Here is an 18,275-nt window from a genome sequence, read left to right as displayed (position 1 = left end):
CCAGGAGTTTGAGGTTGCTGTGAGCTAGGCTGACGCCAGGGCACTCACTCTAGCCTGGGCAACAAAGCGAGACTCTGTCTCAAAAAAAAAAAAAAAAATTAAAAACAATGTCATCCTTTAATTATATATAAATTGAAAATTTTTTTTTAAATTGAAATTTTGTGAAGAATTGAAATCTTTCCAACACTAGTTAAATTCATAGAGGCAGAAAGGAGAATTATGGTTGCCAGGGCCAGGAATAAGGAGGAAATGGGGAAATAGTGTGTGATGGGTAGAGAGTCTCAGCTGGGGAAGATGAAATAGTTCTAGAGATGGTTGGTGGCGATAGTTGCATAACAATGTGAATACTTAATGTCACAGAACTGTACAATTAAAAATGGTGAATTTTATGTCATACATATTTTACCACGATTAAAATAACAGAATTTAAAGTCAATCATCGCAAAACTTTATAATAGTACTCACGAAGGTGCAATATCCAGATGGTTGATAGCAAATCCAGAAGAGCAAAAGCCTCCCAGTGTTGTTGATATAGTTAGGAATGCAACGGCCAAAGAATAATCACAGCCTATATATCCAGCAGCTATTAAGAATACTGCAGGTCCAATCATTCCTGGAGTTAAAAAGTTATAAAAGAAAAAGACGTTGCAGCATTAGTATTTGCTCTACCTTGATATAGTATAAATCTGAAATTTGATATTGCTGCCACCTACTGTAGAAACACTGTACTGCCTAGAACACTAATGAATTTCATGGAAAAAACTGCTGGAAAACATATGGGCAACATACAACTAATATAATAGTAAAAGGAAAATCTCATTATGCAATCTCATTAAATCTGCATGTGATCAAAACTCAGCTAAATTTCTACAGTGCTAGAGAAAAGAGCAAGAAGAAAATGACAAAAATATGCGTCTAGAAAGGAGCAAGAACTGACACAGAATGTAATTTAAAATTCATAGAACTGGGCCGGCCATGGTGGCTAACGCCTGTATTCCTAGCACTCTAGGAGGCTGAGGTGGGTGGATCATTAGAGCTCAGGAGTTCGAGACCAGCCTGAGCAAGAGACCTACTGTCTCTACTAAAAGTAGAAAGAAATTAAATTGGCCAACTAAAAATATACATAGAAAAAATTAGCTGGGCATGGTGGCACATGCCTTTAGTCCCAGCTACTCAGGAGGCTGAGGCAGAAGGATAGCTTAAGCCCAGGAGTTTGAGGTTGCTGTGAGCTAGGCTGACACCATGGCACTCTAGCCTGGGCAACAAAGTGAGACTCTGTCTTTAAAAAAAAAAAAAAAAAAAAAAAAAAATTCATAGAACCAAAGAAGATAAACTAAATAATAAACTCAGTTGGATAAAGTTAGAAAAATACTCCAGTCTGGTTTCAACAATTGACAACAATATGCATTGGTCATTATAGGCAGTTAAGCATAAAAGATGAGTAACATAGGAAGGGACTGAATGAGTGGACAGTTTGTCCTGTGTCTACCACAGTGCTATCCAATAACTCTCTGTGATGATGGACATGTTATATTTGTAGATACTACAACTGAAGAACTTATTTTTAAATTTCAGTTAAATATAAATAGCCACATGTTGGCTGGGCATGAGGCTCATGCCTGCAATCCTAGGACTCTGGGAAGCTGAGGTGAGAGGCTGGCTTGAGGTCAGGAGTTTGAGACCAGCCTGAGCAAGAAAGAGACCCTGTCTCTATAAAAAATAGAAAAAACTAGCTGGGTGTGCTGGTGTACACCTGTAGTCCCAGCTCCTCAGGAGGCTGAGGCAGAAGGATTGCTTGAGCCCAGGAGTTTGAGTTGCTGTGAGCTAGGTTGATGCCACAGCATTGTAGCCTAGACAACAGAGTGATACTGTCTCAAAACAAAAAACAAAACAAAGACAAAAAAATTAAATAGCCATACATGGCTAGTAGTTATTATATTGTACAGGGCAGGTCCACAGAAAGCCACGAAGGAGAAAACCAGATTGACTCTAAAGGGATTTATTTCATTTGCAGATACGGAGTCAAAGTCACCAAGCAGTGGAATAGGACAGCGCAGTCTACTGGCAGGTGCTTAGTAGGTGTTTGTTTGCACCTAAATAAAAATATTTTCTTTGCAAACTTGGAGCTGTAAACAAAGTGATTTATAAAATTCTGGGGGTGATGCTCAGCAAAGCAAACCATCTGTTAACCTGAATATAGGGTCCTTTTGCAATGAAATTACTTAAGTATAACCATTGATGACTTCCAGAGTCTCTAATTACCAGAGACCTTTAAAAAGTTGAATGATTGGTCTGGGTGTGGAGGCCGAGGCAGCAGGATCACTTAAAGCCAGGAGTTCGAGACCAGCCTGGGCAACACGACTACCCCCATCTCTGCATAAAATAAATTAGCCAGGTGTGGTGGCACATTATAGTCCCAGCTACTAAGGCACAAGGATCGCTTGAGCCCTGGAGCTTGAGGTTGCTGTGAGCAACGATGACGCCATTGCACTCCAGTCTAGGTAACAGAGTGTGACTCTGTCTCAAAAAAAAAAAAAAAAGTTGAATGATTATCTTAGTTTTAAAATTTACCTTTTTGAAAGCAGAGATGGAAACACATGATTATTATTATTATTAGTGATGAGATAGTACCCAGGAGTATGAAGAAAAAAAAGATGATTATTGAGTTCTTTGATTCATAGCTCCTCATTTGATATAATGTTAGTAAATAATTTTGGATTTTTGAAATTCAAAATGGCTGGGTGTGGTGGCTCATCCCTGTAATCGCAGCAACTTGCGAGGCTGAGGCAGGAGGGTCCCTCGAGCCTAGGAGTTTGAGACTAGCCTGGCTAAGACAATAAGACCCCATCTCTAAAAAAATGAAAACATTAGCTGGGCATGGTGGAGTGCAGGTATTCCTAGCTACTCAGGAGGCTGAGGCAGGAGGATCACTTGTGCCCAGGCGTTTGAGGCTGTAGTGTGCTATAATTGTGCCACTGCACTCCAGCCTGGGTGACAGAGTGAGATACCCTGTTTCTAAAAAAGAAATGAAAAATGTATTCACTTAGCAAAGAGATAGAGACTTAAAAATATTTTCTTTGCAAACATGGAGCTGTAAACAAAGTGATTTATAAAATTCTGGGGGTGATGCTCAGCAAAGCAAGCCATTTGTAAATAATTATCAACTATGGTGGTGATAATAGGATATTATAAATTTGAATCCTCAAAATGAATGGTTCAGAAAGAACCATGTTGTACTGAAATGCACTAAATGGATCATAGTGTTTTAATATGTGAACAAAATAGGATGACTAATATTACCATTTTTTTTTGCACTGTTGTGATATTGTGATACAATAAGAAATATATATTTGGTCACTGCCCCCAGTTTTTGGTACACAGCTCCTAAAACCCTTGGAATGGCTGGAGTGATGAATTTGTCTTTTGTATGCTAATGAAATGACTGGTGACTGGGGGACCCTGGATAGCTTCAGGAGGGAGGCTGGATTAGAAACGTTGGGACTTTCAGCCCCATGCCCTTCTCTCCCCAACCTCTAGGGAGGGAAGACGGGCTGAAGGTCTAGCCGATCCCAATGGCCAATGATTGAATCAATAATGCCTACCTAACGAAGCATCCGTAAAACCTCAAAAGAACAGGGTTTAGATGAACTTCTGGACAGCAGAACACATGGAGATGGCTGGAGGGTGGTGTTCCCAGAGAGGGCATGGAAACTCCTTACCCCTTCCCACATTTGTAGCCCTACGCATTTCTTCCATCTGTATCCTTTGTAATAAATGCATGCACATAAGCAAAGTGTTCCCTTGAGTTCCGTGAGCTGCTCTAGCAAATGACTCGAACCTGAGGAGGAGGAAGTCGTGGCAATGTTGATTACAGACAGTTTGTCAGAAGTACAGCTCACAGCCTGGGCCTGGTGATTGGCATTTGATGGGAGTGGGGCAGTCCTGTGGGACTGAGCCCTCAACCTGTGGGATCTGACCCAATCTCCAGGTGGACAGTGTCATAGGTGAATTACAGGACACCCAGCTGGTCTCTGCTGCAGAACTGGTTGTGTGTGGGGAGAAATCTCCACCCATGTTGGCGTTACCAGAGTGAAGTGTTCTGTGTTGAGTATTGTGTTAACTGTGAGAGTGGGAAGTACACGTTTTTTCCTGTTTCCAACAACTATAAACACAGTAAATAATTGTAAACCCAAACAAAACCCGATTCACTTTCCTTACCTATAAGGCTAAAAATTCTGCGAACACATATAGTTGAAAAGTTCCATTTTGCCCTTAAATTGTCAGCAGCTTGACCAGACAGGATCATACATAACCAACAGCCGAAATAAGGTAATGCAGATAAAAACCCATTCTGGAAGGAATCAGAAGATACAGGATTAATTATGTGGGAGGAAAAAACAAAATCCACACATATATCACAGCCAGCCATCACCACTTGAAAACAAAGGAAATATATAGCAATATGCTGTTAATTTTCATATGATTATGGTAAATATGTTTGACCTTTAGAAGAATTAAGGGATTCAGTTCAATGTAGTCCCTAACAGCCTGTTTCAAAGAAAAACAAGGCTCATGATATTTTTTCTTATAATTTTATTAATTAAAGAACCTGGGCCTTTTATTTTATTTTATTTTATTTATTTTAATTTTTTTTGAGACAAGAGTCTCGCTTTGTTGCCCAGGCTAGAGTGAGTGCCGTGGCATCAGCCTAGCTCACAGCAACCTCAAACTCCTGGGCTCAAGCAATCCTACTGCCTCAGCCTCCCGAGTAGCTGGGACTACAGGCATGTGCCACCATGCCCAGCTAATTTTTTCTATATATATTAGTTGGCCAATTAATTTCTTTCTATTTATAGTAGAGATGGGGTCTCTCTCTTGCTCAGGCTGGTTTCGAACTCCTGACCTTGAGCGATCCGCTCGCCTCGGCCTCCCAGAGTACTAGGATTACAGGCGTGAGCCACCATGCCCGGCCCACATTTTATTTTAAAAAGATCAGTGCCAAGTAAAACCATAACTCAAAGAAACTATCTTAAAGCTAAAAGTGCATTGCATGTTTACTTACTTACATATATATATATATGTGTGTGTGTGTGTGTGTATTTGTTATAAACCTGAGATTCTTTCTTGATAGTTTCTTCTCATATTTTACCTCCAGTCACCAAGCACTGTCTGTTCTTTTTTTAAATAAAAGCCTAATCTTTCTGGTCTTTCGTGCCTATTCTTCCTGCACCCCATTCTGAGGTCTTCCTCACCTCTTGCTTGGACTACTATAACAGCACCCTAATTCCTGCCTACATCTTTTCATTAACATTAACTTCAACCTTTTCATTATCTCAGTTTCATGCTTCTCACTCTCTGATGAACACCTGTCTTTCCAGCTCATTCTCTCTAGCACCTGACCCCAATCCATTGATCCTACTACCTTTAAAAACTTTATTCTATTTTTATTTATGTAAAACATTTTTTTTTTTTTTCAGACAGAGTCCTGTTCTGTTGCCCAGGCTAGAGTGTCGTGGCATCAGCCTAGCTCACAGCAACCTCAAACTCCTGGGCTCAAGCGATCCTACTGCCTCAGCCTCCCAGTTAGCTGGGACTACAGGCATGCGCCACCATGCCCGGCTAATTTTTTTTCTATATATTTTTAATTGTCCAGCTAATTTCTTTCTATTTTTAGTAGAAATGGGGTCTCACTCTTGCTCAGGCTGGTTTGGAACTCCTGACCCTGAGCAATCCTTCCGCCTAGGCCTCCCAGAGTGCTAGGATTACAGGTGTGAGCCATGGTGTCGGCCAAAACAATTTTTTTAAAGACTAGTCAAGTGAGACAGTGGGAGTGGAGAAGGAACAAAGGAATCTGTAACTGGCTGTGATCTATTAGTTATAAACACCACATACTCATACCAGCCCCTACCAGCTTCTGGTCTCCTTCAGCTCTTTGTTGCTCTCCCTCTTCTCCTAGTATCTTCTATTCCATGGTGAATCATTATAAACAATCCTGTACATAGGCCCTTGACTCCTTGTTCCTCTCCCAGTTCATGTACTTTTCCTACTCTGCACTTGCACTTGAGCAGGTGAAAATGGCTAGAAAAAATCCAACCATGCTTACCTTTCTTTAGGTTTGGTTGCATGATCCTCAAGTGGGCCTCAATGCCAGCAGATAACTGACTCTCCCTGGTTCCTTCTCTCACTCACTAGCAGCTCATCTAATGACTTTTCACAGTGTTCTCTTACCTCTCCCAGCCCTGACACTTCTTCCCTAGGGGTGAATCCAAGTTTCAAATTTAATCGTGCTTAGGAAAGGGACATTTAATGTTTTTCATCATAGTTTGTGATTCTCAGTATTTAGATGTTGTATGCTTCCAGTTCTACTTTTTTTTTTTTTTTTTTTTTTGAGACAGAGTCTCACTTTGCTGCTCAGGCTAGAGTGAGTGCTGTGGCGTCAGCCTAGCTCACAGCAACCTCAATCTCCTGGGCTCAAGCAATCCTCCTGCCTCAGCCTCCTGAGTAGTTGGGACTACAGGCATGCGCCACCATGCCCGGCTAATTTTTTCTATATATATTAGTTGGCCAATTAATTTCTTTCTATTTATAGTAGAGCCGGGGTCTCGCTCTTGCTCAGGCTGGTTTTGAACTCCTGACCTTGAGCAATCCACCTGCCTCGGCCTCCCAGAGTGCTAGGATTACAGGCATGAGCCATTGCGCCCGGCCCCAGTTCTACTTTTGTAGCTGAAAATTTTTGTTTCTTTCTAGTGTTTAGCTGAGTAATTTCCTCTATAAATTTTATTCCATTTAGACTTCTACATAGTAGGATCACATCTATCTTTTTTGTTTTTTTGAGACAGGGTCTCACTTTGTCACTCTGATTAGAGTGCAGTGGCATCATTATAGCTCACAGCAACCTCAAACTCCTAAGCTGAAGGGATCCTCCTGCCTCAGCCTCCCAAGTTAACTGGGACTACAGGCACACACCACCGCACCCAGCTAATTTTTCTATTTTTTGTAGAAACAGGAGTCTCATTTTTGCTCAGGCTGGTCTTGAATCCCTGGTCTCAAGCAATCCTTCTGCCTTGGCTTTCCAAAGTGCTAGAATTACAGGTGTGTGCCCTTGTGCTCTGCCTCATTTTCTTGATAGTGTCCTTTGATGTACAAGAGTTTTTCATTTTGATAAAGTTCAGTTTATCTATTTTTTTCCTTTCGTTACGTGTGCTTTTGGTGTCATATTTAAGAAACCATTGTCTAGGCCGGGCGAGGTGGCTCACGCCTGTAATCCTAGTACTCTGGGTGGCTGAGGCGGGAAGATCGCTCAAGGTCAGGAGTTCGAAACCAGCCTGAGCAAGAGCAAGACCCCATCTCTACTAAAAAGATAGAAAGAAATTAATTGGCCAACTAAATATATAAAAAAAATTAGCCGGGCATGGTGGTACATGCCTGTAGTCCCAGCTACTCGGGAGGCTGAGGCAGGAGGATCGCCTGGGCTCAGGAGTGTGAGGTTGCTGTGAGCTAAGCTGACGCCACAGCACTCTAGCCCGGGCAACAGAGTAAGACTCTGTCTCCAAAAAATAAAAAATAAATAAATTAAAAAAAAGAAACCATTGTCTAGCTCAAGATCACAAAAACATGCACCTTCTAAAAGTTTTATAGTTTTACATTTAGGATTTTGATCTATCCTCTATTTTGAAGACAAAACCCCCCCAATTTTCCTTAGTAACTGCTTCTTTAGGCCTTTTCTCAATTTATTTAAGGATAAAATTTACCTTAAGTCCATCAACATAGAGATAACAGGAACACACTAAATTTGACAAGTTGAGAAGGCAGTTTCAGGTAAGACCCATCTTATACGGCTTTACAGCCATCCCTCTTCCAATGCCTAAAGAACGCTGTAGCGCAACTGTGCACAAGAACCTGTCCCTCGGGCCTCCCTTCTCAGCTCTTTTCAGCTGCAGAGTCCCACACCATCCCTTTAGGAGTGAATATCCGTACCATTTGAATTTGTCATCTGATATCCAGGAATAGTACTAGGTTCTAGAAAAACCATAATGGTTAAAGGAGTATCAGACAAAAGATATCTTTTTTTTTTGAGACAGAGTCTCACTTTGTTGCCCAGGCTAGAGTGCCATAGCGTCAGCCTAGCTCACAGCAACCTCAAACTCCTGGGCTCAGCGATCCTCCTGCCTCAGCCTCCCGAGTAGCTGGGACTACAGGCATGCACCACCATGCCCAGCTAATTTTTTCTATATATATTAGTTGGCCTATTAATTTCTTTCTATTTATAGTAGAGATGGGGTCTTGCTCTTGCTCAGGCTGGTTTTATACTCCTGACCTTGAGCGATCCTCCCGCCTCGGCCTCCCAGAGTGCTAGGATTACAGGTGAGAGCCACCGCACGGCCAGAGAAAAGATATCTTGAAACAGGAGGGAACACACACTGAGAAAAAAAAGAAAATGTGGAGGCCAAAAGGAGAAGTCTCTAAAATTTAGTACAGAAGAGCAAAATGGAAGATAAAAAGAATTGAATTTCACACAGGTAAAAACAAATCTGTGTGTAGTTTTAAAATTATATATACTTTATATAAGAAGTAAATGATTATTTGTTTTCTTACCTCTTGAACATCAAATCTCAGGATATCCTTCATATAAGTTGGCAATAATGTCAATAAAGTATAAAAAGTCCAGTTGTAAGAAAAATGTGCAACTACAATGGCCCAGAGCGGCAGTGATTTTAAAATGGCTACCCACGGCACTGACTTCTGTGAAGAAAGCTGAAGAAAACAGGCTCAGTTAGGATATGCCATAGCTGTACTAATGCTTAGATCCGTACCATATCAGCGACAACTCTATCTAGAACACATATAAAATATCAGCCTTAATTAGTAAACTTCATATTTTTAAGCTGATTCCTCTTAAATATTAAGTAGCAAAATACATGATAAATGTTTAGTTGTTTATTTATTTATCTGAGACAGAGTCCTACTCTGTTGCCCGGGCTAGAGTGCTGTGGTGTCAGCCTAGCTCACTGTAACCTCAAACTCCTGGCCTCAGCCTCTCGAGTAGCTGGGACTACATGCACGTGCCGCCATGCCTGGCTAATTTTTTCTATTTTTGGTAGAGACTGGGTCTCACTCTTGCTTAGGCTGGTCTTGAACTCCTGGGCTTAAGTGATCCCTGCCTCGGCCTGCCAGAGTGCTAGGACTACAGGCATGAGCCACCTTGCCCAGCATGTTTTTTATTTTTTTATTTTTTTTTTTGAGACAGAGTCTCGCTTTGTTGCCCAGGCTAGAGTGAGTGCCGTGGCGTCAGCCTAGCTCACAGCAACCTCAATCTCCTGGGCTCGAGTGATTCTTCTGCCTCAGCCTCCCGGGTAGCTGGGACTACAGGCATGCGCCACCATGCCCGGCTAATTTTTTATATATATATATCAGTTGGCCAATTAATTTCTTTCTATTTATAGTAGAGACGGGGTCTCGCTCTTGCTCAGGCTGGTTTCGAACTCCTGACCTTGAGCAATCCGCCCGCCTCGGCCTCCCAAGAGCTAGGATTACAGGCGTGAGCCACAGCGCCCGGCCTGTTTTTTATTTTTAATAAACGGATTTGTTCTGTACAGTTGTTTGATTTTTTAAAAAATATATTGACTCTTGAGAGTCCATGATTCAGATTAGAGGAAAAAATGGAAATGCAATCTTAGAGCTACAATGTCAACTCTAAACACTCTTTGGGAGGTCCAATGAATTCATATTTCATTATCTAATTCAATTATCTAATTTCATTATCTAATTCAATTGCTCAAGCAATCCTACTGCCTCAGCCTCCCGAGTAGCTGAGACTACAGGCATGCACCACCATGCCCGGCTAATTTTTTCTCTATATATTAGTTGGCCAATTAACTTCTTTCTATTTATAGTAGAGATGGGGTCTCGCTCTTGCTCAGGGTGGTTTCAAACTCCTGACCTGGAGCAATCCGCCCACCTCGGCCTCCCAGAGTGCTAGGATTACAGGCGTGAGCCACCTCACCCAGCCTGCTTACAATGTATTAAATTCTTTTTATCTGTTCCTGAAGGGGAAAAGTGGGTGATTCATCTAATTAATATATAGAATACTGGCCAGGCATGGTGGCTGACGCCTGTAATCCTAGCACTCTGGGAAGCCGAGGTAGGCGGATCGTTTGAGCTCAAGAGTTCGAGACCGGCCTGGGCAAGACACCCGTCTCTACTAAAAATAGAAAAAAATTAATTGGCCAACTAAAAATAGAAAAAAAATAAAGAAATAAAAAATATTAAAAAAATTATATATAGAACACTAAACTCTCAAAGTAACTTTTTTTTGTTTTTTTAAATGAAAAATGGTCTTGCTTTGCTGCCCAGACTGGAGTGTAGTGGCACAACCATAGTTCACTGCAGCTTGAACTCCCAGGCTCAAGGGTCTTCCCATACAGGTACATACCACCACACTACTGGCTAATTTTTAAAATCTTTTTTTGTAGAGATGAGGTCTCACTATGTTGCCCAGGCTGGTCTTGAACTCCCCTCAAGGAATCCTCCCCTGGCTCAATCTCCTAAAGTGCTGGGATTACAGGTATGAGCCACTGTGCTGGGCCTCTCAAAGTAACTTTTTAAATTACATTGCTGATTTCTTCTGTTTCTAAGTTTTTACCAATCTTTGGCAAAGACCAAGAGATGTCATATTTCTTAAAGGTGCTTATAGAGATATTTGTAGCAAAATTTAAAAACTCAAATACAGCTTAGTTATACTATATATAAAAATTTGAAATACAGCTTGGTGTGATCGCTCACACCTGTAATCCCAGAACTTTGGGGGTCTGAGACAGAAGGATTGGTTGAGTCCAGAGTTCAAGACCAGCCTGGCCAATAGAGCAGGATCCCATTTCTAGAAAATATTTTAAAAATATATCAATCATGATAACTTAATGGACAAAAAAATTTTTGGATGAAATATTTAAGGTTCTTAAACTAATAAAGTGATTTGAAGCCAATAAAAATGCTAAAACAGGCCGGGCGCAGTGGCTCACGGCTGTAATCCAAGCACTCTGGGAGGCCGAGGAGGGCGGATTGCTTGACGTCAGGAGTTTGAAACCGGCCTGAGAAAGAGCGAGACCCTGTCTCTACTATAAATAGAAACAAATTAATTGGCCAACTTATATAGAAAAAATTAGCTGGGCATGGTGGCACATGCCTGTAGTCCCAGCTACTCAGGAGGCTGAGGCAGGAGGATCACTTGAGCCCAGGAGTTTGAGGTTGCTGTGAGCTAGGCTGACGCCATGGCACTCTAGCCTGGGCAACAAAGCGAGACTCTGTCTCAAAAAAAAAAAAAGAATGCTAAAACAGACTGTATATATTTTAATTTTTCCTAATGTTTTTATGTTCTTCCTTCATTCTACTTAAAAAGCAAATATTTTTGTTTCTGTGGTATGATAATTTACTATACTGACTTATGACAGTCTTTTATTTCTGATTTGCTTTTGTGCTTAAGTGATACAAACCTAGTTTTAATAAGATATAAATGTTTTTTGCAGGAATGTTTTGGGGCAAAAAAAAGATATAATTTTTTTTTTCTTTTCAAAAGATGACTTATTCTGGAAGAGCAAATAGGCATATATCATATTATTATATCATAATAAATTTGCCATCCTCTTTATTTAATCAATTCATTTAAAATACAAATGCAGGTTGAATATCCTTTATCTGAAATGCTTGCAACCCAAGCATTTCAGATTTCTGATTTTTTTGGATTTTGGAATATTTGCATTGCTTATATTGGTTGAGTATCCCAAATCTAAAAATCTGAAATCTGAAATGCTCCAATGAGCACTTCCTTTGAGCACTATGTCAGCACATAAAACGTTCTGGATTATGGAGCATTTCAGATATTTTATTTATTTTTTTGAGACAGTCTCACTCTGTTGCCCAGGCTAGAGTGAGTGCCACGGCATCAGCCCAGCTCACAGCAACCTCCAACTCCTGGGGCTCAAGTGATCCTTCTGCCTCAGCCTACCGGGTAGCTGGGACTATATATATTAGTTGTATAGCTAATTTTTATTTTTTTTAGTGGAGACAGGATCTCGCTCTTGCTCAGGCTGGTCTTGAATTCCTGAGCTCAAACAATCCACCTGCCTTGGCCTCCCAGAGTGCCAGGATTACAGGTGTGAGCCACCAAGCCCAGTCAGATTTTTGATTTTTAGAGCTGAGATGATCAACCTGTATAAACACACTAATTGGTTTTCCTTCTTTCTTTCTTTTTTTTTTTTTTTTTAGTCACCTAGGTAGTTTTTTCTATTTTTAGTAGAGATGGGGTTTCACTCTTCCTCAGGCTGGTCCTGAACTCCTGACCTCAAGCAATCCTCCCGCCTCAGCCTCCCAGAGCACTAGGATTATAGGTGAGAGCTACCACACCCGGCCACTAATTGGTTTTCTAACAACAGTCAGAATGTAGGTATGAGATTCCTTTCATAAATAACATATTTTCTACTACTAAAGAAGAAAAAACAAATCTATGACTCACTTGATAATCATTACTCTAAAAGTTTTAAAATGACTTTGAGAAGTAATTTTTTGTAGTTTATAAAACTATACTTTCTATAGGAAATAGAATTCCTCAGATAATATTTCATATATTTATTTCATTTGCCTAGGGCATACACAATAGAAATATCTCTATAAAAAATCAATATTTTAATTCTGAAGAAAATAAGGTTCTGAAATTATTTTCAAAATGTTCCAAAGTCCATACCTGATTTCTTAATGATGACATAATGTACTCCTTTTCATAATGGGAGATTGTCTTGTTAGTCTCTGGTGTGTCACTAACTAACCAGATCCATAAAACAAACCAAAATATTCCAAGTAAACCTTAAAATAGAAAAAATAATAGTTAAATAAAATTAGAATGTACCAACAGCAATTTTTACATGTTTTGAAAAAATTATGTAACTAAAATTCAGTGTAAAATTGGTTTCAGTTTAGATTCAATTTCAAATTTGTCTTCTTTTTTTTTTTTTTTTTTTTTTTGAGACAGAGTCTCACTTTGTTGCCTAGGCTAGAGTGAGTGCCATGGCGTCAGCCTAGCTCACAGCAACCTCAAACTCCTGGCTCAAGCAATCCTTCTGCCTCAGCCTCCCAAGTAGCTGGGACTACAGGCATGCGCCACCATGCCCGGCTAATTTTTTCTATATATATTAGTTGGCCAATTAATTTCTTTCTATTTATAGTAGAGCCGGGGTCTCGCTCTTGCTCAGGCTGGTTTTGAACTCCTGACCTCGAGCAATCCGCCCGCCTCGGCCTCCCAGAGAGCTAGGATTACAGGCGTGAGCCACCGCGCCCGGCCTGTCTTAATTCTTTAATGGGATAATTGCTATAATAATAGCAATTGCTATATTTTTCCTATAAATTTTGGAGGAAATAACTTTATTTTATTTTTTTCCTTCCGCAGCTTCCTCCCCCAATAACTTTTTTTTTTTTTTTTTTTGAGACAGAGTCTCGCTTTGTTGCCTAGGCTAGAGTGAGTGCCGTGGTGTCAGCCTAGCTCACAGCAACCTCAAACTCCTGGGCTCAAGCAATCCTTCTGCCTCAGCCTCCCGAGTAGCTGGGACTACAGGCATGAGCCACCATGCCCGGCTAATTTTTTCTATATATATTAGTTGGCCAATTAGTTTCTTTCTATTTATAGTAGAGACAGGGTCTCGCTCTTGCTCAGGCTGGTTTCGAACTCCTGACCTCGAGCAATCCGCCTGCCTCGGCCTCCCAGAGAGCTAGGATTACAGACGTGAGCCACCGCGCCCGGCCCCCCAATAACTTTTAACTATAACAGATAACTCTATCAGCATCTACCAGACAAATCTTCTTCAAAATAAATTTCCACAATCTATATATTTCCATAGGTATTGTCTGTTTTTGTTTGTTGATTTTTGGTTTCAATTGCAGACATAATTCCTGCATGAAATGTCTATGTGAAAATCTAATTTATTAAAACTGTGTATTATCTTGCCAATTAAATCGAGAAATAAAATTCCCTGGGACTAAATAAAAAGAAAAAAAGATTAAAATTACCAAGTGAATACATTCTACTTTGCTTGAGGAGAAATATTTTCAAAATATACATTTTTGTATATATAATACCCAGGATAATAATTTTTCATAGTAAATGTGCCATTAAAGTCTAAGATCTAACAGTAGTTTTTTTTTTTTTTTTTTTGAGACAAAGTCTCGCTTTGTTGCCCAGGCTAGGGTGAGTGCCGTGGCGTCAGCCTAGCTCACAGCAACCTCAAACTCCTGGGTTCAAGCAATCCTACTGCCTCAGCCTCCCGAGTAGCTGGGACTACAGGCATGCGCCACCATGCCCGGATAATTTTTTCCATATATATCAATTGGCCAAATAATTTCTTTCTATTTATAGTAGAGACGGGGTCTCACTCTTGCTCAGGCTGGTTTCGAACTCCTGACCTCAAGCAATCCGCCCGCCTCGGCCTCCCAGAGTGCTAGGATTATAGGCATGAGCCACCACGCCCGGCCTCTAACAGTAGTTTTTATTGAGAAATATTCCAAAACTACCATCAGGTCAACTCAGTTAGGTCACTTTAACCATATCAACTTGAGAAACAGGTTATCAGTAGGAGTTTTAGAACTTTGTGGTTTAGGAAGTGATTGCTTCAGTGATTTGGGGGATATGTGTGAGTGATCTGGGGGAAATGTGTGTGTGCATATATATATATTTTATTTTTTACTTTTTTTTGAGACAGAGTCTTGCTCTGTAGCCCAGGCTAGACTGCAGTGGCATCATCACAGCTCACTGCAACCTCAAACTCCTGGGCTCAAGTGATCCTCCTGTCTCATCCTCCCAAGTAGCTGGGACTACAGACAAGTGTCACTGTGCCCGGCTAATTTTTCTATTTTTAGTAGAGACAGGGTCTTGCTGTTGCTCAGGCTGGTCTCGAACTCCTGAGCACAAGTGATCCTCCTGCCTTAGCCTCCCAGAGTGCTAGGATTACAGGTGTGAGCCACCTTGCCTAGCCTGGAATATATATTTGAAACTAATTATTAGACTACTAATATGTTTGAAAATTATTACATTATAATTTAGGTTAAATTTTTAAACTTACCAAAAAAGTAGAAGACATAAGTCCAATTCATATAGTAGCAAATTATTCCAGAAAGAGGAAGAGATATTACTGTCCCAAGCTGTGCTCCTAGAACAACACATAAGACTTAGTAAACTTTGGAGAGAGAGAAACAAAGAAGGGACAGGTCTATTGCTTAAAGAAGACTGGTAACAGATGATGAAGAAAAGAAAGAACTACTCAAATCCAAAAAAGTTGAATTAGTCATATGTAAATATAAACAATACATTCTCTTAAGGGATTATTGACTAGAAAACCTACAATATATAAAACATATACATTAATATGTAGTTGCATTAGTTACAGCTGTATAGCTACTGATTACTGATGAATTAGGAAGTATCAATCAAAAGAAGACTCCTAATCTTGATAGTAAATACTACTGTTAGAAATCCAGATACCTGGGGAAAGTTTGAAAAGTGGTTACAAGACTTTTTTTTTTTTGGCGGGGGGGGGGGAGTTGTGAGGAGGGGTGCTCAGTTGACTTGTTTGTTTTTGTTGAGATAAGAGTCTCACTCTGTTGTCCTGAGTAGAATGCTGTGACATCAGCCTACCTTACAGCAATCTCAAACTCCTGGGTGCAAGTGATCCTCCTGCCTCAGCCTCCTGAGTAGCTGAGAATACAGGCATGTGCCACCATGCCCGCCTAATTTTTCTATTTTTAGAGATGGGGTCTGGTTCTTGCTTAGATTGGTCTCAAACTCCTGAGCTCATGTGATCCTCCCGCCTCAGCCTCCCAGAGTGTTAGGGTTACAGGCGTGAGCCACCTTGCCTAGCCTCACTGCAACCTCTAATTCCTGGGCTTAGGTGATCCTTCTGCCTCAATCTCCTGGGTAGCTGGGGCTACAGGCATGTGCCTCAAAGCCCAGCTGGGTTTTTTTTTTCCTTGTCTTTTTTGGTAGAGACAGGGTCTCATTCTTGTTCAGGCTAGTCTGGAACTCCTAAGCTCAAGCAATCCTCCTGCCTCGGCCTCCTAGAGTGCTAGGATTATAGGTGTGAACCACCATGCCCAGCCTCCAAGGTTGATTAATACACTGCATCAATCATTTGATGAAACAAGAATGAAGCTTTTAGTAATCTCTGCATAATGACTCTTTTAGTAATCTCCATATATATTACAAACAATTGTTTCAGATAAGTAAATAATGAAATACACTGTAACCATCAAATGTATCAAAGACATCTTAGTAGGTGCTGTGGGAGTTAAAATGATCAATTATATATTGTTTCTGGTCTCAAGTGTTAGTCTCAGGTAGGAGATAAATATAAGCCAATAATTATTACATGTTAGGAAGTTTTAAGGGTCATAGAGCAACATGGATGTTCAAATATGGGAGATATTACTTCTGATTTCCAGAGACCAGCAAAAGATACAAGCAGCAGACTTTGAAAAGATGGTTAAGATATGGTCCTGCATTACATCTGTGCATTGTGGGTTTTGTTGTTGTTGTTGTTTTTTGTTTTTTTTGAGACAGAGTCTCGCTTTGTTGCCCAGGCTAGAGTGAGTGCCGTGGCGTCAGCCTAGCTCACAGCAACCTCAAACTCCTGGGCTCAAGCGATCCTCCTGCCTCAGCCTCCCGAGTAGCTGGGACCACAGGAATGCGGCACCATGCCCGGCTAATTTTTTTCTATATATATTAGCTGGCCAATTAATTTCTTTCTATTTACAGTAGGGACCAGGTTTCGCTCTTGCTCGGGCTGGTTTTGAACTCCTGACCTCGAGCAATACGCCTGCCTTGGCCTCCCAGAGTGCTAGGATTACAGGCGTGAGCCACCGCACCCGGCCTGTGCATTGTGTTTAAAAAAAAAAAAAAGATATTGTCCTGTAGAAACAAGATATAGAGGCAGAGTAACAGGACAAGCACAGGAATGGAAGTTGGAAGGCAGACAGCAGGTTTGGGAACTTTATTTGGGTAAAGGAAAGGAGAAGAAGATAGTGCTGCAAAAATAGGTTGAATAGTCACTGAGTACCTACTCCATGCAAGGTACTATGTGCCAGGGATTAGTATAGCTGCACAAAAGTGGTGAAGACTGTAGAGAATCTTGACCCTTAGTTCGAGCAGTTTGGACTTTATTCAATAGGTAAAGGCGGGCCATAGGCTGGGTGCGGTGGCTCACGCCTGTAATCCTGGCACTCTGGGAGACTGAGGTAGGAGGATTGTTTGAGGCCAGGAGTTTGAGACCAGCCTGAGCAAGAGTGACACCCTGTCTCTACTTAAAAAATAGAAAGAATTAGCTGGGCAACCAAAAATAATAATAAAAAAAAAAATTAGCAAGGCGTGGTGGTGTGCACCTGTAATCCCAGCTACTCTGGAGGCTGAGGCAGGAGGATTGCTTGAACCCAGCAGTTTGAGGGTGCTGTGAGCTAGGCTGACACCACAGCACTCTAGTCCAGGTGACAGAGTAAGACTCTGTCTCAAAAGAAAAAAAAAAAGGAGCCATAGATAGTACCTGTTCTTGAACTTATTATCAGGTTTTTCATGTCAATCTTTACATTGCTACAAGAATGACTTTCTTAAAATGTAAATTGGATTATGTTTTTCACTTGATTGAAAACCTCTGATGTCTTCCCATTACATTTTGGGAAGAAAAATTTATATTCCTTTCTGTAGACTGTAGAGGCTGATATAATCTAGGTCTTGTTCTTTCTTTAACCTCAGCTTATGCCATTATCTTCTTTATTCACTACATTTTAGCCACCCACGGTGGTTTTTTATCTCTTTGAACTCTTTCGTTATTTCCTGCCTGAGAGCCCTTGTACGTGCTGTTCTGAGGGGCTGGGATGCTCTTCTATCTGCTCTTTGCATGGCTGGTTTGTTCTTATGCTTCAGATTTTAGCTTAAAAGTCACCACAGAGAGGCTTTTCTCAACTATATTTAAAAAAAGTCAGGGCAAAAACTTTTCACTTGGAAGAAAGACTAGAAGTTCTTATGTAATCTGATAAAATCATAATTCACATATATAAAACTCATTATCTCACCTATAGATCAAAATGATGGGAAATAAATGCATGGAAAAAAGATGTATGAAGAGAGGGGTTGAGAGTCATGATATCTTCATTTGACAATCAAAATAGAAATCACAATTTAAGGATGCAAGTGCTCAATTTTCTAATTATTTTTACTTTTTTTTTTTTTTCATACAGAGTCACTCTGT

At 40.6% G+C, this 18,275-nt stretch overlaps 1 protein-coding gene across 2 annotated transcripts in view; it reads right to left on the bottom strand.

Annotated features, from left to right (window-relative positions):
• The window catches only part of SLC17A5 (solute carrier family 17 member 5), an 87,941-nt gene that overhangs the window by 52,797 nt on the left and 16,869 nt on the right, over window positions 1-18,275 (bottom strand). For both annotated transcript variants that reach the window (XM_076003184.1, XM_012788775.2), the window contains exons 5-9: window positions 15,102-15,188; window positions 12,737-12,855; window positions 8,596-8,754; window positions 4,219-4,351; window positions 466-613 (exon numbers count right to left, since the gene is read on the bottom strand). In XM_076003184.1, the coding sequence (XP_075859299.1) occupies window positions 466-613; window positions 4,219-4,351; window positions 8,596-8,754; window positions 12,737-12,855; window positions 15,102-15,188 (646 nt within the window). The remainder of the gene's footprint in view (window positions 1-465; window positions 614-4,218; window positions 4,352-8,595; window positions 8,755-12,736; window positions 12,856-15,101; window positions 15,189-18,275) is intronic.

This window comes from Microcebus murinus, chromosome 5 (assembly GCF_040939455.1).
Source record: "Microcebus murinus isolate Inina chromosome 5, M.murinus_Inina_mat1.0, whole genome shotgun sequence".
Taxonomy (NCBI): Eukaryota; Metazoa; Chordata; class Mammalia; order Primates; family Cheirogaleidae; genus Microcebus; species Microcebus murinus.
This window is presented reverse-complemented; position numbering and strand designations above follow the sequence as displayed.